We start from the raw sequence: 25,444 nt of genomic DNA, 5'->3' as shown, positions 1-25,444 counted from the left end.
TTGGTAGGTTTCTGGATGAAACATCTGCTCTGGATCCATTCCAGTCCGGCTTCCGCGCTGGTCATGGGACCGAGACGGCTCTGGTCGCCCTAACAGATGATCTCCGCAGGCAGCTGGATCGAGGCGGGTCGGGGCTGCTGATTCTTCTAGATCTGTCAGCAGCCTTTGACATGGTCGATCACGAACTCCTGGACCACCGCCTTGCCGACGTGGGGATCCAGGGCACAGTCCTTCAATGGCTACGCTCGTTTCTCTCTGGTCGGGGACAGAGGGTGGCGCTTGGGGGGGAATTGTCATCACGCCACTCCTTGGTGTGTGGAGTGCCTCAGGGTGCAATTCTCTCCCCGATGCTTTTTAACATCTTTATGCGCCCCCTCGCCCAGCTTGTCCGGAGTTTTGGGCTGGGTTGCCATCAGTATGCTGATGACACCCAACTCTATCTGTTGATGGATGGCCATCCTGACTCGGCCCCAGACACACTGACCAGATGTCTGGAAGCTGTGGCTGGATGGTTACGTGGGAGCCGGTTGAAGTTAAATCCTTCGAAGACAGAGGTCCTCTGGCTGGGGCGGGACGATATGGGATCGAGGGGGCAACTCCCATCTCTTGCGGGGGTGCAATTAGTGCCAGCACCGGCCGTTAAGAGTTTGGGTGTAATCTTTGACACCTTCCTTTCCATGGAGGCGCAGATTGCAGCTATAACAAAGGCGGCATTTTTCCATCTCCGCCAAGCTAAGCAGTTGGCTCCTTACCTCTCTTGCCCTGACCTAGCCACTGTGATCCACGCGACGGTCACCTCCAGACTGGATTATTGTAACTCGCTCTACGTGGGGCTGCCCTTGAGACTGACCCAGAAACTCCAGCGGGTGCAGAATGCCGCGGCGAGACTCCTTATGGGGTCTTCGCTGCGAGAGCACATTCATCCGGTATTATACCAGCTGCACTGGCTCCCGGTGGAGTACAGGATCAGGTTTAAGGTGCTGGTTTTAACCTTTAAAGCCCTATACGGCCTAGGACCCTCGTACCTACGGGACCGCCTCTCCTGGTATGCCCCACAGAGAAACCTACGGTCTGCAAATAATAACATCCTCAAGGTCCCAGGCCTCAGAGAGGTTAGGCTGGCCTCAACTAGAGCCAGGGCCTTCTCGGCTGCGGCTCCAAACTGGTGGAATGCTCTGTCACAAGAGACTAGGGCCCTGCGGGACCTGACATCTTTCCGCAGGGCCTGCAAGACAGAGTTGTTCCGCCAGGCTTTTGGTCAGGGCGCAGCCTGACTCCCTCCTCTGGCAACCTGCTCAGAATTTTGCTTAATTGGTTGCCATCAATTTGATTTAATTAATTTTTATAATGAAATATTTTTAGATTGTGCGATTATTTGACTGATTATTTGATTGTTGTTAGCCGCCCTGAGCCCGGCTTCGGCTGGGGAGGGCGGGATATAAATAAAATTTATTATTATTATTATTATTATTATTATTACAATGAAGGCAACTTGAGTCTGTGCATGCTATGAATATATTCGGTGCTGGGCTTCACAGAAAAGTTTGTTTCAGACGTGAAGGAAGAAGGAAAACGATTTCTCCCAAAAGAAGTGACTACTACTGCTAAAAGCCTAATTCTTGGGAGTTGTAAACCTTTCCCATCAACACTAGCCAGATGCAGTGCTTTACACTGCTGGTCCAAACAGTTTGGTGTTTGCTTTTCCAGATGATTTTTGGAGTTGGGAATGGGATGAAAAACGATGCCAAAGAAAGAAATGTGTTTTCAGGAGAATGGGTGAATGCAATGAAAAGCAACCTCCTGCCTCCTTCCTTAATACCTCAAGCCTAGGAACCAATAGCCAGTAGAGCCTACACAATTCCACATCCAAATGTTTGTGGACTACCCTCCACTTCTCCCACACAAAGACTCAGCAAACTATTAATTAACGAAAATGTAGGAAACACCTTAAAAACACATAGTCACTTCAACCTATCCAATTGCAGCATGTGAATTCCCACCTCCTATTGATTAGTCTACTGCGCTCCCTAGAAACACCTTGCCAGAATCTAGATTGCCAGATTCTCTTTGGCTTTCATGCCATCGGTGAAGAGTCAATGCCTGGCTCTGTTCCTACAAAATACAAGGCAAGTGTCCATTTGCCCTCAATTGCTAACTGCTTGGAAATGTCAGTAACCAAATGTTAGCTATCCTGATAAGGAAAATGTAGCTAGTTAATTATGTGTTTTATGTTCTTTTAAAAGAAACTTTCCGTTTTTAAATCTCTCTGCTAAATGCTTAAATAAATGTACTTAAATGGAACTCAGGGGGTGATTAAGTCCTTTTGCAAGGTCTAACAAGGTTTCACAAGCTTTAAAAGGAAACCCTGTGAAAAAGTATTTCTTTCTCCATAAGTTTAAACCATAAATATGAATTGTCCACTGCTCCACACTAAGGAATAAGTGGTGAACCTTAATGGCTCCACAGGTCCTTATCAAGATCAGTGTTGCGGGCCAAGTTTGGCAGGTGTGCAGAGCTACCCACCTGTTGATCACTTGATGTTATTATGTCTCTATGGTGTCACACAAATTACAGTAGGTTTGTCCCACACACCTGTCAAAATCCCCTGCAGAAGTCCCACGAACTCACTGCTACTGAGGTAAATCCTTACATTATACAGCTGACCTAGGGAACTCCCTGTTGCCAGATGTAGTTACAGAAAGTGGCCTGGTTCACATGTAACCCTAAGCTATGGTTTATAAACAATGGCTCACTAAACTATATTTTAAGTTGCTTGACTGCATTGATACAACTGATCTAGGTTACCAGATGTAGTGACAAACAGTGAGCATTACCTTCACACCTGACAAACAACAAATGGTTGCTAAAGTGGAATTATCCAAGTGTGAAACTTACCCCATCTACCGCTTTCACCAGGAGATCATATGTGGATGGGTCTTCTTCCCTGTCAATGTCCTGTGAGACACATATGTGGCCGCTGCTCGGGTCAATCTGGAACGCTTTTGATTTTTCATAGTTATGGAATCCATCATATAGAAAATACTCAATATGCCCAAAATTCCCTGAATCTCTGTCTGTAGCCTTGACCTGCAGTAGCACAACGGATAAAAATCCATTAATTATTTCATTATTATTGATAGATCCCACAAATTCATTGTTTTTCAAATAAGATGTATATTTTTTCCATCATGACTTAGTCTGCAATCCTATATATACTTATTATGGTCCAAGTCTCGCTGAACCCAATAGGACTTCTTTCCTGAATGTCTAGGATTACGCTGTTTATTTTCAAAAGTATCATGATGAAAATTTGAACAGTGCTCTAGTGCTGAGACTAAGAAGACTACCATTTACAGGCCTAGGCTGACTGAATGGTATACAGTCTTGCTTGGCGAGGCCCCGGACACCGCAGTTCCCCTCAGAAATAAACACACAGACACAAGTATGTTGGGTTAATGGGATAAATTAGGCCACCACTTTATTGGTTACAGATGTGAGCGGTTTGGCTTAGGCATTTAGGTGAAGCCAGACTATATCCTGACTCTCCTGCCTGTCTGCAGGAAGTCTCTCAAGGGTTAACCACCGATAGGGGGAGCCCTATGATATACATCAATTAAGAGCATCCCCCAGGGACACTGATGGGGTTGTGGCATGGCCCTAGCCCATGCCCAGGGTTCAGACAGGAACCACACCCCTGGATCCCTTTAACCGGATACCCTTAAGGAAGAGGGGCCGGCGGAGGCAACAACCTCCCCTCCGCGGATTAAACAGCAAGTGGCCACGCCCCCGGCTAACCCGATTGGTCAGCCGGGGGGGGCATGACATGACCAGGAGCCCTAATGACATGGGCAGCATCCCTCCACCCACTCCCGGGTCACTGTGAGGTCCTGGATGTCTGCCAGCAATGCCACACCCCCGGGAAAGGGGAGTGGTCATAGCAGAGCAGTGCATGTTGCTTGGGGTAAGGCAATCTAAACAGTCAGCTTGCCTTTCACTCCCCAATACACAAGAAGTGTCTGGCAGGAAGGAAGAGAGAGATTTCCTCAAGTTGTTGGCATAAAACTGAAGGATTTACCTTAATAACTATAATAGTGCAACTAGGGGAATATTTCTTAGTTATTCCACAAGGCACACCATCAGCTGTGTTACTCTTCCATGCTCTCTCTCCATTCTTATGTGCTGTAATCTTTATCTCTTAAAATCATTAATACCTAAAAGAAGCTTAGGGGCACATGCAGTTACACAGAAGCAGTTAATAACTGTGCTAAAGCTTGGGCACATTAATGGCAAATCGTTTAATAATTAAGATTATAAATGATAATTTCTATAGCACTTTTTGGCATACTAACTCAAGGTAGGAAATAATGGATATATGTGTACCCATTGATTACTCTTAATTCCTCACTGCAGTCCTTGAAATGCAATTAACTAATCTTCTACTAGATCCCTCTCCATTAGGAAGGGCTGATAGCCACTGTTAGGAAAAGCACGTGGAGAAAAGCATGTGGTAAAGTCAACCAGCATTAGCACTATACCGCTTCCGAATGCAGACAAGAACTGCATGTTTGATGGAAGAAAACATGTTATGGAGACGGCGAAGGGAAGACACTTCTTCCCAGCACATTCCTGGTATACCACGTGGTGGTGGGGGGTTGACACAAGAGGACATTAATTCAAAAATGGTATAGATCAGGGGCCAGCAAACTTTTTTCATCAGGGGGCCAGTCCACTGTCCCTCAGACCTTGTGGGGGGCCGGACTATATTTTTGGGGGGGGAGGGGGGAATGAACGAATTCCTATGCCCCACAAATAACCAAGAGATGCATTTTAAATAAAAGCACACATTCTACTCATGTAAAAACATGCTGATTCCAGGATCGTCCACGGGCCGTATTTAAAAGGCGATTGAGCAGGGTCTGGCCTACCCATGGTATAGATCTAAAGAGATATTTAGCTACATGCAATTGCCAAAATCAAGAGTGTGCTACTCCCTGACTGCAGCAATTGCATGCACCAATGTACACATGTCCTTCACGTTCACACCAATATATATGGGACCCTGAATGTGCGGCAGATAACCTGTCCCACCAACATACCAGGATTTAGAACTGAAATAACTAAACAGCAAAATGGTCAATGAAATACTCCTCGGGAAGCTTTTGCAGCTATGTGTAAAACCTGAGTTACTTTTTCTGACTTTTAAAGCCATAGAGATAAACTATGAACCCTTTCTAATATCCCCCCAAGAGCCATTGCAGCTCTTTCTAGAGCTTAACTTAGTACAACTCTCCAGAGGTTCATTCTGAATCTCCTACTCTTTTAAGGTATGAAATCTCCATCTTCTGAAAGGAGTACTTCCCTCCTAGAACTGCTGTGAAGATAAGTGAAGTATGTTACAAATTAACCTTTTGCATGTTACAAATTAGTGTTTTATTATGCATTGAAAGGAATAAGCAAATCCATATGCATACAGTTTTCTCAAAAATGGGAAAACTACCTTTTAGGTATCTTAAGGGTAATGTAGAGTGGTTAATGTGCATAACCAATGGCCATTGTGCATATTCCCCTGCACACATGTAATTCCTCAGCTAGAGAAATCCCCCCTCCTCTGTGATTGCCATAGCAACTGACCTCATGCTGCTATTAAGCTTTTTCCTTAGCTTAGCTTAATAAGGGCGTGGAAAAAGCAAGAGTTCACCACTAAGGAAATACTGAGAAGATTACCCCCCATGTACTTTAGGTTAACCAGAACTAGGAAACCCCTGGTTCCAAGTTCAGAATAGCTGAACCAGATTAGAATCCTTCAGTACATCCATAAGCATCCAGCCCAAATCTTAGCTGCCGCCACCCCAACCAAAAAACGGTTACAACAACATGGTAGAACTGGTTCAGAAGACAACTTCTGAAGTCACCACCTTGCTAGAGACTTCCATGGAGGAGGTAGAAGACCTTCAAGAGGAACAATACCTCCACCCTCTGTGTGCCTGAAGAGGTTCCCTGGACCTTATCCTCTGCTTCAAATGACCTTCTTAAAGATCAATTGCAGCTTGGGAAAGCACTGTCTGCTGCCATATAGTAAGTATATTTCTCAGGCTGGCTATGCAGCCCCTTCAATTCTGAGTACAGTGGTACCTCGCAAGATGAATGCCTCGCAAGACGGAAAACCCGCAAGACGAAAGGGTTTTCTGTTTTGGAGGCGCTTCGCAAGACAAATTTCCCTATGGGCTTGCTTCGCAAGACGAAAGCCCATAGGGAAATATCCGGGGACCTCTTTTAAATGCTGGTGGTGGGGAGCAAAGCCTTTCCCCCCCTCCGGCCTTCAGAAGAGGTCCAGGAAGGCCGGCGGGGGCCGAAAGGCTTTGCTCCCCACCGCCAGCATTTTAAAAGCAGTCCGGGATAGCAGGGAAGCGCTTCACGCTATCGCGGACGGCTTTTGAAGGCAGGCGGGGGGAGCAAAGACTTTCGCCCCCCGTCCGCCTTCAGAAGAGGCCCTGGACCTCTTCTGAAGGCGGACGGGGGGCGAAAGTCTTTGCTCCCCCCTGCCTGCCTTCCAGGGAGAGCAGAGAAAGGCAGCGCGTTTCTCCGCTGTCCCGGACGGATTTTGAAGGCACCTCTTCTGAAGCCTGCAGCCCTAAGCAGGGGGTGAGCTGTGGAGCCCGCCCCCTGCTTGGGGGAGATGCCGGCAAGCCTTGCGCGCAAGGCTTGGGGCGGCAGCCTGCATCCCGAAGCAGGGGGTGAGCTGCGGAGCCCGCCCCCTGCTTGGGGGAGATGCCGGCAAGCCTTGCACGCAAGGCTTGGGGCGGCAGCCTGCATCCCGAAGCAGGGGGTGAGCTGTGGAGCCCGTCCTCTGCTTCGGGGAGATGCCGGCAAGCCTTGCGCGCAAGGCTTGGGGCGGCAGCCTGCATCCCGAAGCAGGGGATGAGCTGCGGAGCCCGCCCCCTGTTTGGGGGAGATGCCGGCAAGCCTTGCGCGCAAGGCTTGGGGCGGCAGCCTGCATCCCGAAGCAGGGGATGAGCTGCGGAGCCCGCCCCCTGCTTGGGGGAGATGCCGGCAAGCCTTGCACGCAAGGCTTGGGGCGGCAGCCTGCATCCCGAAGCAGGGGGTGAGCTGTGGAGCCCGCCCCCTGCTTGGGGGAGATGCCGGCAAGCCTTGCACGCAAGGCTTGGGGCGGCAGCCTGCATCCCGAAGCAGGGGGTGAGCTGTGGAGCCCGTCCTCTGCTTCGGGGAGATGCCGGCAAGCCTTGCACGCAAGGCTTGGGGCGGCAGCCTGCATCCCGAAGCAGGGGGTGAGCTGCGGAGCCCGTCCTCTGCTTCGGGGAGATGCCGGCAAGCCAGGACCTCTTCTGAAGGCGGGCGGGGGGCAAAAGTCTTTGTCCCCCCTGCCTGCCTTCCCAAGGGCTTTTACATCGCCCCGGACAGCGGAGAAGTCCTCCGCTGACCCGGGCGATTTTAAAATGCTGGGGGTGGGAAGAAAAGCCCTTGTCCCCCCCCCCAGCCTTCAGAAGAGGTCGGGGGACAGACTGTCCCCGGACCTGGTCTGAAGGCGGTTTCCATAGGAACGCATTAATTGATTTTCAATGCATTCCTATGGGAAACCGTGCATCGCAAGACGAAAAACTCGCAAGAAGAAAAAACTTGCGGAACGAATTAATTTCGTCTTGCGAGGCACCACTGTAGTTTTCTCCTTTGGCTCCCAGCCAGCACTGAAGAAACGCTCCAAGCTCCCTACTTAACAGCTGGTCTTACATCTGACTATCTTGCATCCAGCCACACTGTGAGCTGTCAGCAGACCTCACCACATGCTTATTACCCTGAACTCTTGCAGGTTTTGCTATTACACCACTGGGGGCTTCAGCCTGGAGCAAGAGAGGAAGTATTAAAAGTGGCATGAGTCTTGTTGAATACAACCAGAAAGTTCATGGCTGTTAGAAGATAACTAATCCATGTTAAGTGATCTTGAGTTTGGTCTCAGGAATAAATTATTGTACTGTGGTCAACACAAGAGGAAATGAAGGACAGGCTTGCAGGTGTATGGGCAATAGAGCAGAAAAGTCAACTGCACTTTGAGATGTAGGAGGAAGATGGATTCTGTCACATACCTTTCATCTAAACGGTTTGGATGAGGATGGAAGTATTGTATTGCAGGAAAATAATGGGGTTAAACTCAAGGTTTCCCTTTCAGCTGGGGAGGGGGTGGGAGGAAGAGAATGAGAATGAATTATGTAAAGTACAGACACTCAAGTTACATTTCTAAGTTAAGTTTGCCACACCAGTGTTTGCCCCAAGTCCAACCCTTAAAATAACGGAACCAAGAAGTTGGCTGCTAGAAAAATAACTTTATTCTGCTAACTTTTAGTACCGTAGTTTGTCCAACATTTTGCATAATATATTTGGACAGACAATAGCTTGGTGGAAGGATAGAATTATATTCTGCTTATACCGCACTAGCCTATATATACCCAGATGTCAATGCTTCAAATAGCTACATAAATATATTATAATTTTGTCTGTTTTCAATTATGCATGAAGCCTTTGAACTATAATATTTTACAGTAATGACTCCAGAGTCCCTGCTTTATTGTCTTAGGCAACAGGGTGAGTGCAGACATAATCCTCTTAACCATTCTTAAGAGACTGGAAGCAGGTCATGGTATCACATGCTTTAGATATGGGCTGCATTGCATAGAAGGCCACATCCTGGCTATATGGCTGGACAGGCTGTTTTGTGCTCCTTTGACAACATTCAAATACAAAACTGAATCATGGATATGTGTTAAAACAACATGCTACAGCAAGACTAGAGCTCACACAATTCACCCTTCTCTTTTCGCACGTGAGGAGTGGAAACTGAACAATACTGACTGCAGGTTCGAACAAATAGCAGTTTTCTATTGCTTCTGATTAGAGAAAACTGATGTACCAACCATCAGTAGTTAACAAACAAGAATCTCACATGTGGTACAGACTAGTTTTCACACATAAAAATAAATAAATTAAAAGAGCAGTAAGTCAAATAGAAAGTACCCACAGGGTACTTAACACAAACTCTGTTGTCAATACACATCAAAAACAATCAAGTCATCAGTTGGCATTTAAATGATTTGACCATCTGGAAGTTTCCTGGGAGGGCATTTCACAAATGGGGTGCCCCCCCCCACGCAAGCAGATCACCTCCTGCAGAATGTTAGACTGGGGAGATTGGTATTGGAAGAGAAGCACTAACAGATACTTGGGTCGAAAACTTTTTAGGGCTGAGAGCAATACCTTGAAGTGGGTCCAGTACTAGTGTAAGAGCACAACATCTGTATTGTGGTGAAGCAGTCATCTGCATTGTTCTTCGAAATATGGCTAAGTATCAGAAAATGTAAGTGCTGACACTTTTCCAATATGATGACCACTTGCTTTAGTTTAGAAGTGCTACAGACTTACAAACCACTGCAGGACAAACGTGTAAAAGCAACATATGGCTCCCATTAATCACATTTTCCTCCTTGGCATTCCTTTAAAAAAAAAAGTCAGAACTGGTTTTTCTTTTTACAAACACCAGTGTGGCTGCTGAAGTTAATTAGGACAATTAGAATGTTTTGCTTAAAAGAACTGAAGCCATTATTGCATTTAGAGAGTGATACACAATACACTATAGCTAATCATGTGTAAATTATAAGCAGTGCATGTGTCTGCCTAGTATTGAATACCAAGTAGGATGCGACTCCTGCTACGCTGACAGAAGCTGTTGGAACATATTATCCATTGATTTATTCAGTATAAATCCTGAAGGAATACACAACCCATGTGCAAACATCAGGAAGATCAATATTTAAGCAGATGCTGGGAATCTAGTTGAATGGGTCTATGACGGTCTCGTACCATCACTGGAATGCCTTGACAATGACATGATCACCCATAGCCAGTTGGGTGCTTTCTCCCTGTTTATCTATTCTAACAACACATAGGAATTCACAGATCCTGTGATCCAAAATAGATTATACAATATAGTATACTTTTAGTACTTTTCTAGCTGCAAAAACACATGCAAAAGTCTGCATATATATGTTAGTACAAAGTGGGGAGGGAAACATAATACAGGCAACTTCCCATTTACGCAGAGGTTACTTTCCAAAGCACAGCACGCATCAGTGAAATCCAGTATATTTGAAACACCATCAGTAAAGCCTGCAAACCCCACAATAGCACTCTCAAAACCTCCTTACGCAAACTCCAGCTCTCTACCTTAAAGATCAATGCATTCTTTATAGCACAAGCCGCTTCATCAGATGCTTGAAGTGTAATACCGAATTGAGGAGAGGGGAATGTAGAGCTGTTCCTGTAATATGTGATACTCAAGTTTGATGGAATTTATATGCATCCTGTCTTTACTAATTACTAATATTTACAGGCTTGATCACATGTCATGGGAAGCCAAACCATGGCTTAGTGCAAATGCATGAGCATGCAGGCTCCTCACGAGGAAATAGTGGCTGCTCTGCTCCTCTTTCTGCACCTGCACTGAATTAACAGAGTTTGGCTTGTTGGAGTAACTGGGCATGATAAGGAGTTAATTTCCTTCATGAGTGTAAATTAGCTCACCCTATGGATGAGCAAATCGCAGGTGCAAGGTCAGCTAAGCCAGTTGCTATGGCAATGGCCCAATGCCCTGACTATATGTGTGATTAATGCATGTCAGCTCAGTGTGGCAGTCTGTGAGTCTGCTGTTAGTCTGTCTGTGTTACTGGTCTGGTGTTATGTCTTGAATTGCTGAACTTGTGTAGAGCCACAGAGATACTTTGTACTTGCATATATCTGTATATCTCTATCTGCCCAAAATCTACAAGCTATATATATATCTACATCTAGAACTGTTTTACTGAGCCTTATCTTCCGCAGCAGTAAACTATCTGAACCTTTCTCAGCTTCCGTATGGTGACTGGTACTGGGAGCAACTTCCCTACTGCGTATCTCTCATGGCTTAGTGTGCCATCCAAGCCCGGTCTCATGTGTTAGCTCTCTCCAGACTAAATGCAAGATGGAACCAAGGTCTGTTCCTATGGTTTACAGCTTGTGTTTTGTGCAGGAGAGCTAAACCACAAGCTTGGGTTTGGATGACACACTTTAGCTCAACACAGCATCTGAACAACAAAGAAGAGCCTGCACACTCATATGAAGCCATGGTTTTGCTCAGCATGACATGCAGGCTAGACCAAGTGCTTTTCAAATGTGATTCTGTAACTATCTGCTGAAATATCCACATTTGTTTATTAGCAATTGATGCCAAATTGCAGAGAAAGATTTAAAGAAAAATACAGAATGTTTTACCAGTTCTAAAAAGATTTGAGGAGGATAGCTACTTTGATGAGCCTTAAGAGATATGGCCTTCTGCATGTAATGATACTTTTGTATAGGAAAACAGCAATAATTTATAAAAAAACAAGTAATGCTTTATAAGTCTCCTGCCACTATCACTCTTTTGTAGTAAGATTTAATATTTGAAAGTGAAAAAGAGAACCACATTTGTACCTGCAATAGAAGCAGATGAGTTGTAAAAAAATACAGAGTCTGTAAATCACAGCCATAATTACACTAAGAAATCAAGTGTGTCATAAAGCACAGGCTGTTTGGGTTAATCTTTTTTGCCAGGGTGTATGGAAAATTTAAAACATGGCCAACCTCACAGCTTGTCTCATTTATGCAAACTGCTTTTTAAAAAGCTCTCCCATTTTCTCAACATAAATAATAATGCAGTTGGCAACAGATGATATTTCTTCCAAGACATCTTGTAATCATATAGATTCATTTTCCTTGCCCCTTCCCCCCATGACAAACTTTACCTACATTTGCCCTGACCAAGCATCACGCACATTCTGTCAAAGAATGTGGAGCTGTCAGCCTCCTTTTCTGGATGGGACTGTTCTTCATAATCAAGCAGGGAATGAAGAAAGCTCTGGATGTGTCACAAAGCCATCCTTCACTTCTGCTTCTAAACCAAAGTTTATCTCTGTGAAGCTTCCTGTAGCACGCAAGCGGCAGATCCCAGATTCTCACGCTTCCACTAGAAGCAGAAGTCTTCAGAAGAGCATGCTTTCAATAAAACGAATGAGTGTGGCGCTTCTTTAGCAGAAATGAAAAATTGTTTATTCAAGGGAACTCAGATTAACTGAAGCTGAATGCGACTTGCTGGCTCAAGCTGTCAAAAGCCAATTCTCCTATATATATAAAAAAGTCCAAGAAGAGAAAACACACAACTGCAAAACCTGAAAAGAAGGCGACTATGGAAAAAGGTCCATGTGCACCTCCTTTACTGACAACCAGCAGAATAAAGGACATTTGCTGTAATTTACCTGTGGCTGTAGGGACGCGGGTGGCGCTGTGGTTTAAACCACAGAGCCTAGGGCTTGCCAATCAGAAGGTCGGCAGTTCGAATCCCCGCGATGGGGTGAGCTCCCATTGCTCGGTCCCTGCTCCTGCCCACCTGGCAGTTCAAAAGCACATCAAGTGCAAGTAGATAAGTGCTCCGGTGGGAAGGTAAACAGCGTTTCCATGCGCTGCTCTGATTCGCCAGAAGCGGCTTAGTCATGCTGGCCACATGGCTCCCTCGGCCAATAAAGCGAGATGAGTGCCGCAACCCCAGTCAGCCACGACTGGACCTAATGGTCAGGGGTCCCTTTACCTTTACCTGTGGCTGTAGACACAGGACAGCCATGGTCAAATAAGACGGGGGTGGGATAGGATCTTTTTATACCTGTTTTCTCATCAAGCCATAATGATGAGGCTCTTTCCATATGAACCTACCCAGACCCTGAGATCATCTTCTGAGGCCCTTCTTCGAATGCCTTCTCCTCAAGACGTCCGGAGGGTGGCAACACGAGAACGAGCCTTCTCTGCAGTGGTTCCCTGTCTGTGGAGTGCTCTCCCCAGGGAAGTTCACCTGGCGCCTTCATTATACACCTTTAGGTGCGAGGCAAAAATGTTACTTTTTAACCAGGCCTTTGGTTGATTTGATTGACATCCTATGCCCTTTTAAAATGTGGGTTTATTTGGGGGGGGTTGGGGGTTGTTTTTATTTTGATCATGTATTTTGTGGTTTTATATTTTGATTTTATTCTATGAGCTGCTCTGAGACCTCCGGGTATAGGGTGGTAGATAAATTCAATTAATAATAATAATAAATAATAATAATAATAAATATCAATCACAGAGGCTGAAGACACATGGAATTCTCTTTGCAAAGCAGGAATTCAGCTTTTAAACTTCAAACAAGATGTTCTGTACTGCCTTTCTGATTGTGGAAAGTAATCCCAAATTACAACTAGAGCTGCGCTAAAATGTTGCAGGGTATTCCTTCTCCCCAAGAGCTCCTGTTCAGGGCTCCAACCAAACTGGAACAGGATTGAAGGCCTTGTTTGTGAGTCCAGAGGGAAAAGCAAAAAGAACTTTTGTGTTGTAAAGATAGTTCACAAGGTTCTGTAATATTTGATATTCTGAGTTTTGGGAAAGGGAAATCCCAAAGCTCCCCTCTGCTTATTTTGCCCCTTGAGATGAACTGCTCATACATCCCTTATATTGTTAAACAGATTAGGGTATGGCAGGAGGCTTTTATGGCCTGGAAGCACCTTATTGCAATTCTTTTGCCAGGAGCCGTACATGCAGCGTATAATGGAACATGTAACGAATCACGTTCACTTAGTTGCAATCCTATATAAACAATCACCTGGGAATAAGCCCCAAAGAATTTAACAGAGCTCACTTCTGAGTAGACATACACAGGAGTACACTGTTAGTTTATTTAGTTGCACAGATTGCCAGACTTGACTTATTCATTCCTTGCATGTCTTAGGACTGCTTTACTATTACCGGTTTAGCAGCAGGCAATAAATTAGAAATCATAACTCAATACACTTTAGGTATGTTTGGATAATTAAAAGCATCATTTTGGTTTCCAATATTAGTTCGTATCTGATCATCTTCTGAATACTAAGACAAGAACATGATGTATGCCTACGTGCTGCTAAACCATACGTTCAGCAACCATGTGAATTGTTCTTATAAATTTTCTCTGTTTTCCCCCAATCTCTAATATCAGCAATATAGCTTTTCCAGCATTTTTCTGCATAGATAGGGAGCCTCCAGAGTATTCAGAATCCATGACAGTATTTTTTAGTTCTCTTTGACTACCTAAGGTTGCTATTAGTATATAAAAGTGGGAGCTGAAATTAACATTGCAGTATATTCTCTTTGAAAAGAGTTCAAAGTTGCAATCATTCAATCCCTTCAAGAAGGGCTTCCCATTCATTCAATAATTAAAATCAACATCAGCAATAAAATACAACACAGCAGAAAGCAATACTTGGGACACTGAGCTCTATTACAAGTATATCCCAAAGGCCAAAAAACAAACAAACAAAAAAGCCTGTATGTATTAAGTTGTCACCTGAATGATAGCATTGTGTCTGATCTCTACAGCGCAGTAATTTCACAACTGGGGCACCACCACCAGGAAGGCTCTGCCAAATGTCACTATTATGTGGGTCAAATCTGTCAAAGGAACCACAAACACGGCCTCCCTCCCTCCCTCATCTCAGAGCACAGACCAGTACATACTAGCAGAGTATTTACCACCATCTGGAGTTACCTGGTCAATGCCTCCCTGCTGGATTTCACAAGCCAAGATGTGCAAGGGTCAAGAGGACAAGTGGTCCACAAGACCTGCCTCAATTGTGGCACAGATGTGAAAGACTCTGCCCTCAAATAAGGAGAGAGGCAGAAAACAGGGGATAAGGAGAGAGAGAGAGAGAGAGAGAGAGAGAGAGGCCCCAGTAGAGATAATAGATGTGATGAAAGATTGATTTACTGTTTACAAAAGTCAAACTGTTTTAAATCTTCATATATATCATTACAAATCACCGTTTATGATACACCAAATCTTCAAAAGCACTTTGTATCCATTAGCTTGTCAGGCTCTCAAAAACCTTGAAATATAAGGCAGCTTTACTGCATATAAAAGCTGAGGCTAGCAACTGTTGGTGGCAAAGTGAGATTAGAACACTGAATGCCAGCAAACTTACAGCGCTGTGCAGTTACAATATAGCTGTGAGTTGTTGCTTTTTAGTAGCTCTTGTGTTAACATAAGCGAAGAGAGTTTGGCCATTTGTATACTTTTGCTTACTTTACAAATAAGAGGCTGCACAGCTGTTCCGCATTCTTAAACTGCCATTACTTGTCATGGTGGGAAAGGGATATCTGTTGCATTTGTCTTGAGTTCGACATTGCGTTATTTGAGCTCTGTCCCTTTTCCATTAACACTGCATACACAATATACCCTGTATACCCTCCGCCTCCAGCACACTCCGAAAGCTGGTTTGCCAACTTGTGTACACACATCATTAGCCAGATGCCACCTGTATCCCGAAGCTTCTGAAATACTGCGTTTCAATGGGTATCCCCCACAAACTGGCTTTGATCTGATTGCAAAACATACACCATATGAAGACATCCATGCTCACTCTCTGCCTGCTAGTGTAGGCAGACAGCAGGCAACTTGGAAACATATCCAGCTATACTGATGTGCACAGGAACGTGCAAATGCAATCTGAAATGCAGCAAAACAGCCCTGCTGCCCTTTAAGCCAGTAAAGTGAGCACAGCCTGAGACCACAACAAAAAAAGCATTTTGGGGGGTTATTACTATTATTATTAAGCGGTGTATAAATATATAATTCCCGTTAAATAAAAAATGAACCCTGAGTGCCTTTAGGCATCACATACAAGAAAGTCAATAAGCAAGCTTATGGCAAAGGAAGTCCATAGAACTAAATGCTTCATTCATCAATAGAAAAACACATGTACTGGCTGAAATGCAGGCATCTACTGAAGAAAGCAGCTTATTAACCACTGCACCTTGGCAGTTGCTCAGATAAATAGCACTGCCAAGCATCAAAGGACTGGTGCCAAATAGTAGATTACAGCAATTATGCAATGGCTCAGACTACTAGGCTCAAAAAGCTTCATCAGCAAAGTATAAAGAGTTTACTATCAGTATGTATTTATTCAATATTTCTGCCCTTCCTGCTCTTGCCTGAAGGAGGGGAGAAGAAAACTTCTCCATGGTCTAAAAGGTGGCTTTATTAATATTTATTTAAACAATTTATATACCTGTTAACCAAAAAAGTCACAATAGTTTCTAAAGCAGCTTACAAAGATTTTAAAAAATCAGTTAAAACTACAAAGTCAAACTGCAATTACAGTTTGAAATTACTGCAATTACTACAGTGACTCCCCCTCCCCCCCCAAAAAAAAAGTCCTCAGTGATTGGGCAGGGATAAAAGGGATTACATAGTCCTGGACACAAATTAAGGCCCTGGAAAATTAATGGAAGAAACCTGAACATGTCCCAATAGCATATGGGCAGAAACTGCAGACTTTTGAGCATGGGATTTATGTGCTGGTGATAATATGTCCATGTTAGTAGTCTAGCCACAACATTTTGCACTAGCTGGAACCTCTGAACCAGACCCAATGGCGCCACAACCTTTCTTTTTGGTGGAGAGGTATACCTCAGATGATTTGTCTGAGGCCAAATCTCCAAATTCTCTTCAACTCCTGGTTGTAAATCCCAACCTACACTCTGAAGTGGTGCAAACAAACTGCAGATTTAACAAAGAGAGAGAAAGAAAATATTCATAACCATAAACACGACTGAAAAGTCAAGGACGGTGGACAATACTGGAAAGTATTTCAGTATCAATTAACTTTAGAGGGTAATAAAATAGGTTGGATTCGGCTTGAGAAAGCAGAAGACCACTTACGTATCTCTGCTGGCCTCCTGCCCACAGAGGTCTATTGCATCCCTGAGAAGCCCCACCTGAGGGTCAGGGGCCCTTCTAAATAGTGTAAGTGGTGGTGGTAGTAGTGGCCTGCAGTGGAAATGGGGAACTCACCCCAAAAAAGTGTTCTGTAGCAGTCAACTAATCAGCTCATTGTCAGGCCTTGCCAAGTGCTCTGCAAGACCTGACAATCAGCTGGTCGCGGGTTCTTGCAAAAGCCCTTTGGGTGTCTCCAAACACCACTCAGCTGAGCCAGATCTTTATCTGACCCACCTCTTATGTCCTCTATGATGATATCAAGGCTAGGGCAGGTGGATATGGTTTGGCTGAAATGGCCTGACAGGCCAAATAAGGAGGCTTGGCAGGCTTAATTCAGCAAGAGGGCTGTAGGTTCCCCACCCCTGCCTGAACTGAAAGCAACAAATATAAGATCAAAGAGCAAAACACATATTGACATCATAATCATCTTAAGTGTATAATGAATTGGCTCCAGAGCGGCTGTCAGCCCTAAGGAACTGGTACTGGTGAGATGAGAGAGCACAGAAGAGGCCAGGGCTGCATCCTAAAAGCTCTCCAGCTGTGGCAATGGGCTCCCCTGAAGATTCGCAGCAACTCCTAGCTGGTTTTGAAGCAGCAAACAGACAAGACGTTTTGCCAGCAGCCGTGCAGCTGGCACCTACTCAATAAACCTATGCTGTTGTGGGTATTCTGCAGCAACACAGAAGAAATATGCATGCTCAACCTCCAAAGCGTTTGTGTGGGAAGTCAGCCATTCCACATGGATGAGGGATCTTCCAGCTTGAAGACTGCAAGGGTGGTAAATGGACAAATAGCAAATGGATGTTTGAGCCTTAGGTAAAGGTAAAGGGACCCCTGACCATTAGGTCCAGTCGTGACCGACTCTGGGGTTGCAGCGCTCATCTCACTCTATAGGCCGAGGGAGCTGGCGTTTGTCTGCAGACAGCTTCCGGGTCATGTGGCCAGCATGACTAAGCCGCTTCTGGCAAACCAGAGCAGCGCACAGAAACGGCGTTTAGCTTCCCGCCAGAGCAGTACCTATTTATCTACTTGCACTTTGACGCGCTTTCCAACTGCTAGGTTGGCAGGAGCAGGGACCAAGCAACGGGAGCTCACGATCGGGAAGTCCTAGGTTCTGTGGTTTAACCCACAGTGCCACCCGTGTCCCGTTTGAGCCTTACCCACTGCTAAATTGTTAATAAAGTTCTACAAAACATAGTCGAAATATATTGCCTGCCTAACAATACAACATTGTTGTGTTTAAGCTTTCCTAGCTCCAGCTGCTGTTCTGTGTTTCAATATCTTTTCCTCTTCTGTTACCACATTTCCAGAGCGGTTCCCTTGGGCCTCTGCCTTTTGCCCCTTCCTTTTTTCCACTGGCGTTTTACTATGGATTATTTAATTCATTTACTTGACATCTGCTCCTAGCACTACACCAACAACTCCTGAATCAATTGCTTTGGGTCACAGGGATCCTTCTGTCCAAATTATAATTGTTTCAACATGTAAAAATCAGGGAGAAATATAGTTTAGTTCACATTCTAACACATAGTGTAGCTATTCTTCAAAATATGCTCTTCTCTGAATTTTAGTGACGCATCTGTCCAACCCCCCAAAAGTGTATATTCGGTCAAAGTGTGCATTAAAATACAGAAATTGGTGAAAATAACATACAAAAATGCATTCTATTAATTCTATTCTTTAAAAAAAGTTTAAAAGTCTATTCTAATTACTTATACAGATGTATAGGAAAAAACGTGCATTAAAATGCTGGCAATTTTTTGTGTGGATTTTAAAAAAATAAAATCCCAACCAGAACTGGGAATGTGGCAGACTGAACTTAAGTTTTGAATAATATGAAATGGAGAGACACCCAAATTGACATATCCTTCACCAGCAAAACTTTAGGAACATCCCACAGACACCTTACACCAATTTTCTACATGCTACTTGACACATTATTGAAAAGCAGTTCGCTAACAAACTAAGGTGGGGGTTGGGTTCCTGGATCTTTTTTGGCTGAAATCATTAGGTGGCATTTAAGTAAGTCATGCCCACTGAAATTAGTGGGTCTACTCTGTGAATTATCCCATGATTCCCCTTTCATAAGTTTCATCAGATGCTGGAGAAAGAGAAATAGGAGTCACTTCTCTTTTACAAATCCTATGTCGCATTTTAAAAAAGGATTTCATCCTTTAAAAACCAAATGTGTATCTAAACACCCTGTTCATTTATGTGGGGCAAAATCCTAAGACATAAAGTTTAAAGGGGTAAGAAGAGGAATCCAATCCCCAAGTTTATAAAACATTTCTTGTAACTGCTTTTGTGCACTATGTTATAGATTACTAACAGAGGACTCTGTGCATTCACTGAAAATGACTGAATGCAATTAATATGTCTAAGCTTTTATTCTTAGGAATTTCATTGTCTTTAAACTGACCACAAAATTAGCTCTTATTAACAGGCTAGATAAAACTTTGATCTGTGCCTTTAATTACTCCTAATCACTCAGCATCTTAAATACGGCATGACAAATTGTATCACTGGTTGTTTAATAGCTGTGTCAAATAACACTGTGATGAGCGAAACATGTGATTCCAATCCAGAGAATTCAGCTGCTATGGGACAAATACAGTCTTCAGAAAATGAATACATCTGATGATGCAAAGGGCAGTTAAGTGAATCAACAAAGAACAATGTGACAAATTGACCCATGATGAAGTTGGAGAAACAGCTCTAGCATAGGATGGAAATATCTAAATGATATTTTGGGGCTTGAAAAGTAGTTGTGTGCCTCAAAAAGTCCAAACTGCAGGGAGAGGGGGTGGGGAGGAGGATGAAATGCAGGGATCAAATGAGAAAGAGTTGAGAAAGTGCACAGAAGGCAATTTCATAGAACTGAAGACTTGGAAGGGACCCTGAGGGCCAGCGAGTCCAACCCCCTACAGTGAAGAAATCTCAGCTAAAGCATCCATGATAGATGGTTATCCAACCTCTGCTTAAAAACCACTAATGAAAGAGAGTCCATCACCTTCCAAGGGAGTCCATTCCACTGTTCATAACAGCTCTTACAATCACAAAGTTCTTCCTGATGTCTAGTCAGAATCTCCTTTCTTGTAACTTGAATCCGTTGGTTTGAGTCCTACCCTCCAGAGCAGGAGAAAACATCCTTGCTCCATCTTCCATGTGCCCGACAGCCCTTTAGATATCTGAAGGTGGCTATTATATCTCCTCTCAGTCTCCTCTTTTCCAGGCTAAACATATCCAGCTCCCTCAACCGTTCCTCATAAGCCCTGGTTTCCAGACCCTTTATCATGTTGGTTGCCCTCATCTACACACATTTCAGTTTGTTGGTCTGTTTCAGGTGCAGCCTGACAAAGGAAGAATCGAGCAAGACTATGACTTACCTTGATCAGGACACTATGCTTCTGTTGATGTAGCCTAGAATAGCATGGGCATGTGTTGCTGCTGCATCTCGCTGTTAACTTCTGTTAAGCTTGCAGTCTACTAAGACCCCCTAAATCCTTTCCCCGTGTGTCCTCCATCTTATATTTGTGCAGCTGGTTCTTCCTGTGTAAGTGCAGAGCCTTACATTTGTCCATATTGAATTTCATTCTATTAGTTTGGGCCAGTCTTAATAGAGTTTTAATATTAAGAAGTGGGGAATAAATAATCTGCTCTGCACCTTTGACATCCCATTCCCTTCAAACAGCCTAAAGATGGATCACAAAAATATGTTCAGATTGGTCCAAATACATATTTTCCCCAACACGAAGGGGGGCAGATATATCCCAGCAGCCTTTGAAGTCTTTCAGGCAAAACCTCTGGCGCAGTTACTGTATGGGGCACAAATCTGGACGGGGAACCACTGCTCAAGTCTTGAAACTGCTCAGTCTAAATTCCTAAGGCAGATATTCGGCGTCCCCTCCTGTGTCCAAAACGCAGCTTTACGACTCGAGGCCTGCCTTCCATCTGTAGAAACTCAGACCTGGCAAAGAACACTCAACTATTGGCTTCGTCTTAATCTAAATCCACCCGGTCTACTGCCTCTAGTAATGCAAGACCCTCATAAAAGCATGTGGTTCAAAACCGTGCATCAAAAACTCCTTACATGCGGTCTGCATTCGCAATCCCTACCATCAATGGGCCTCATTAAAGCAAAGAGTCTAATAGGCCAGCGCCTGAAAGACATTGAACGGCAAAACAACCTGACTATTTTAAAGAAAATGTGCTCATGTAGTTTCCATGTACTTTCCCCCTTCCCACTTTGACTTCCCAGCTTCATATCTGTTTAAACTAACCATCCCAAAATACAGACGCGCCTTTACATTGGCTAGATGGGATGTTCTTCCCTCAGCTGTACTCGAAGGTCGTTACCAAAAGACTCCATTTGAAAAACGACTCTGCCCATGTAGAGATGGTAACACGGAAACAGTGTCCCACGTCCTCCTATCCTGCCCCCTTTATAAAGACCTAAGGAATGAGATTATTACTCCACTCATTCTCCCCAACCCCGGCCGTCCACAAGATATTATGCTGTTCTTTCTCTTATCTGATACGGATAGTCAGACAACAGAGAAGGTCGCAAGGTACATCGAGAGAGCTGTGAAACTGAGGGCCACCATCTGAGTGACAGACTTGTTCATCTGACGGACCTCCTTTTGTTTGTTTCTATCCCCTTTTCATGTTTATCCTATCTTATTTTTAATTCTTGTATAGCTGTGGCCTGTTGGCTTTGCTAATAAAGTTCTGATTCTATTTTCCCCAACCACCTTTAGGAGACCATTTATCACCCACAAAAATAATGCAGAATATTGGTAATTTTCAGGGGAAGGTGAAAATAAAGAACTCTTGGGAGAGGCAGGAAGACCTTTAAATGTGTGTGCGTGGTTTTTCCCCCCTCCCTCATATTTAAAGATTGTTCAAGAACTTCATCACTTCTTTAAGTGGGGGCTTGGCTGCCATTCACAACATTCTCATTGGAAGTTGGGACAGAACAAGATGTTCTTGGGGACAGGGATGGAGATGGCTGCACAAATCTTTGGAGAGAATTTTCATCTGAAGATACTAAAATTGCTGGGTGAAATCCTTTAGCCCAGCACCCAAATACATACATATAAAAGAAAGCCTGGTGAATGAAGCTTCATAATGTATGTTCTTCCTGGTATTTTATGCGGCAAAATATTACTTTGCCGTTGAAATGGTTCTTTGTAAGGGTCATGTGGCAGCACCAAGCAAACAACAGAATGGTCTGAACCAGAAACTGGCACCAACGCTTGCTCATCCTACGAAAGCACTTGCTACAATATGCAGGTCAGACACACGCTGTCTCAAGAATTTGCCAACACTAACGGCTTTTGTGCTTAAAAAATATATATATACAGAATTCTGTCATATACTGTAATTATTTCTGCCATGCTCCTAATCGCAACAATGAACAAAAAAAATCATTTGCACAGTAAAGCAGGGGCGGGTTTTCCATGAATTAAGAAAAATGTTCACTTTTGTAATGTGGACAACAAAGATAACATTGCTTATGAATACAGTGCTTATTAGGCTATCTTTTCCACAATATGCAGTAACTGGTTATCTCATGGAGAGACCAAAACAAGAGAGTATGGCATTTTGATCTTATGACCAAGCCACTCCGCATGCAAAACCAACGACTGCAAGTCCCCTGGTGGTATGGGAAATGTCTTAGGGCCGGAAAAGCAGCTGCTGAATTTCTCAGACTCTTCCAAGCCCCAATTTCACAGTGAGGTATCCTGTTTTACGATGGAAGTGGTTGTGTGGTTTCCTCTTTCACTGCAGAACCTGAACTGTTTGTTTTGGAGCTTCCCAGATGAAAGCAGTTGGACACGCTACAGCTGCAGTGCTCAGGAAGATAGTGAATGGAATGCCGCAATAAAACGCCGCCCTTGGTTGCTTCGGTGGCATAAGGGTCTGAAGTGGAACTTTATATTTGGGGGGATTGCATAGTCATTACGTTTACGTGTTACCCAATGAGCCTTCACAGTTGGCTTTTGACCACTTTCTGCACCGTACAGACAGAGGAATGGGAAGCAGAGAAGAGTAGCAGTTATACTGTGGGCCAAAAATAAATTTTTACAATGCTTCAAGTCCTAAAAAAGAAACACAACAACACAGCTCCAAGTTTTGCTTCTTGCGCTGTTAAAATTTGGTTTGGGGTAAAAGGTGGCGGTTTATGATACACACAGACTGCATAGCCGCCACATGTTTCAAGCACATGACTTCCCACAAGAATCCTGGGAACTGTAGTTCCAGAGCTACAATTCCCAGCACCTTTAACAAACTACAGTGTGCTCTGAAATGCATGGCACGAATGCTGCCACACTCATTGTCACTGCTCGAAACAGTGCTCCAAATACGTAGTTTTATTTCCCAAAATTATAGCTATGATTTAAAGGTCAAATCAAAGGCAATCCAGTTGAAAATATATATTCTAAAGTTTAAAGTTCTAAATGTTTAAAATATTTGTTTGAAGTAACACAAGCATATGAAATTCATATATTAGAAAAGTGCCAGTATCAAGACTGCTCTTAGAAGACATAAAGACTGACTTTGCATAAGTGAGTTTATTCATTCTGGATAGAACTTTAGACAGTCCCACTCAATGTAATAACACAGTGTGTTCAAACATCCCTAGTCCTATGAGCTGCTGTGGTGGCACAAAATGAAGACAAAAATGACAGGGCAAATTCAGGGGGGGGAAATTGACTTATTTGTCATTATAAAAGCACGGAATTTTGAATATTTAGTCATTTTTTTGGATTAATCTTTCACAATTTATAAAACAAATTTCAAATTGGATATGGCTTGTGCTGTTAGAAGAACTGACAACTCACTGTTTATTTATAGATTGCTTATGTAACCTTTGGGATGCAGGTGACGCTGTGGTCTAAACCACAGAGCCTAGGGCTTGCCAGTCAGAAGGCTGGCGGTTCAAATCCCCACGATGGGGTGAGCTCCCGTTGCTCGGTCCCAGATCCTGCCCACCTAGCAGTTCAAAAGCACACCAAAAAGTGCAAGTAGATAAATAGGTACCGCTCTGGTGGGAAGGTAAATGGTGTTTCCGTGCGCTGCTCTGGTTCGCCAGAAGCGGCTTAGTCATGATGGCCACATGACCAGGAAGATGTCTGCGGACAAACGCCAGCTCCCTAAGCCTATAGAGCAAGGTAAGCGCCGCAACCCCAGAGCCATCTGCGACTGGACCTAACAGTCAGGGGTTCCTTTACCTTTATGTAACCTTTAATTTGTATAAGAACAACAACAACAACAACCACACATACACAAAGAAGATAGACTGACACTAGAATCCTATGCATGTCAACTCAGAAGTCCCTAGTCCCCTGAAACACAATCAGGCTACTAACCTTGTGCCAACACCTTCCACTGCCAGTTGTCCTACACCCCCAAAGTGGCTTAGTAAAGCAACCTCAGGAGACGTGCACTGTGGTGCCATAGGGATGGTGGGGAAATAACTCATCCCCTTGCACAGCATCCTGCAGGATTTTCAACAATGCTGCTGCACACACAGGAAGAGAGAGGTGCAAATGATTGGTAGAGAGGCACAGCTGCTGCCATCAAGAGAAAGGCTCCCTAGTTTCTTGATGTGTATTAAGAAGACATGACTTTAAAGTGCACTCAGTATGGAGGCTTCAGATGCTGTCTCAATCCCTCACTGAGAAGTGAAAGAAATTTCAAATCATCCTACATTAGTGCACAACTACCTACATGAATCAGAGCTTTCTCTGAATTTCATGAAGCTTTCAATAACATACACAGGAGCAGGACAGAAATCTTTGGGAGATAAACAACTGAACCATTTCCCACTGAAATTATCTCTCTAGTGTGGTGAAAATCTTCAGGTTTCATTGTTTTGTTTTCAACATTATTATTTTTTAACATTCATTATGCCCAACGAAACCCTCTATTTTCCCTCTGCATATGATTCCATTATATTTATTTCAAGCGTGTGATGAGGCCATTTGCATTATTAAAAGCACATTCCTCAGAAGTAAAAACCAGAATATTCCAGTCGCCTAGGTTTTACTTTGTACTATCAGAAAAATCTCATGGTGACAGCTGCTCCATCCCTCCCTAATTCACACATTTCCCCACCAGCTCTCCTGGGACGGGAAAGCCTTTTTGCCCCAAAGCTTATGGGTCTGCTAAACGTGGGCATAGAGAAATGTACTTTAAAATCCTGATAACTCACTCATGTGGTACCAGACCCAGAGCTGTTCCTGGTGGAGAGAGTGGCTCAGAGTTTGGGGGTTCTACCAAGCTGCAGCCATTCCTGGAATAGGCTGACATTGTCACAATCATTACTTAACTAGGAACCTCCTCCAGGCCGGGCAAGTTGTGGTGTGTTCCACTCCACATGGAGCAGTGCTAGAACCTCAGATATAGAATTGCCAAATAGCACCTTAAACCTAGGTTACAGTCGAGTTTTTTGTTGTTGTCGTTGTTGTTGTTGTTGTTTCTATACCACTTTGTATTTTTTTAAAAAACAAATCTCAAAAAGGTTTACAACACATGAAAACATCAAATAAAACAATCCAGAATAAAACAAATTCAAGCTTCAAG

The 25,444-nt window shown here is 43.9% G+C and overlaps 1 protein-coding gene across 1 annotated transcript in view; it reads right to left on the bottom strand.

Moving 5' to 3' along the window:
• DCHS2 (dachsous cadherin-related 2) overlaps positions 1-25,444 on the bottom strand; it is a 116,424-nt gene that overhangs the window by 59,671 nt on the left and 31,309 nt on the right. The window contains exon 2 of the mRNA XM_081208299.1: positions 2,896-3,087. Coding sequence (XP_081064425.1) covers positions 2,896-3,087 — 192 coding nt within the window. The remainder of the gene's footprint in view (positions 1-2,895; positions 3,088-25,444) is intronic.

The sequence above is a fragment of the Podarcis bocagei genome (assembly GCF_964188305.1).
Source record: "Podarcis bocagei genome assembly, chromosome: 9".
NCBI classification, from domain to species: Eukaryota; Metazoa; Chordata; class Lepidosauria; order Squamata; family Lacertidae; genus Podarcis; species Podarcis bocagei.
This window is presented reverse-complemented; position numbering and strand designations above follow the sequence as displayed.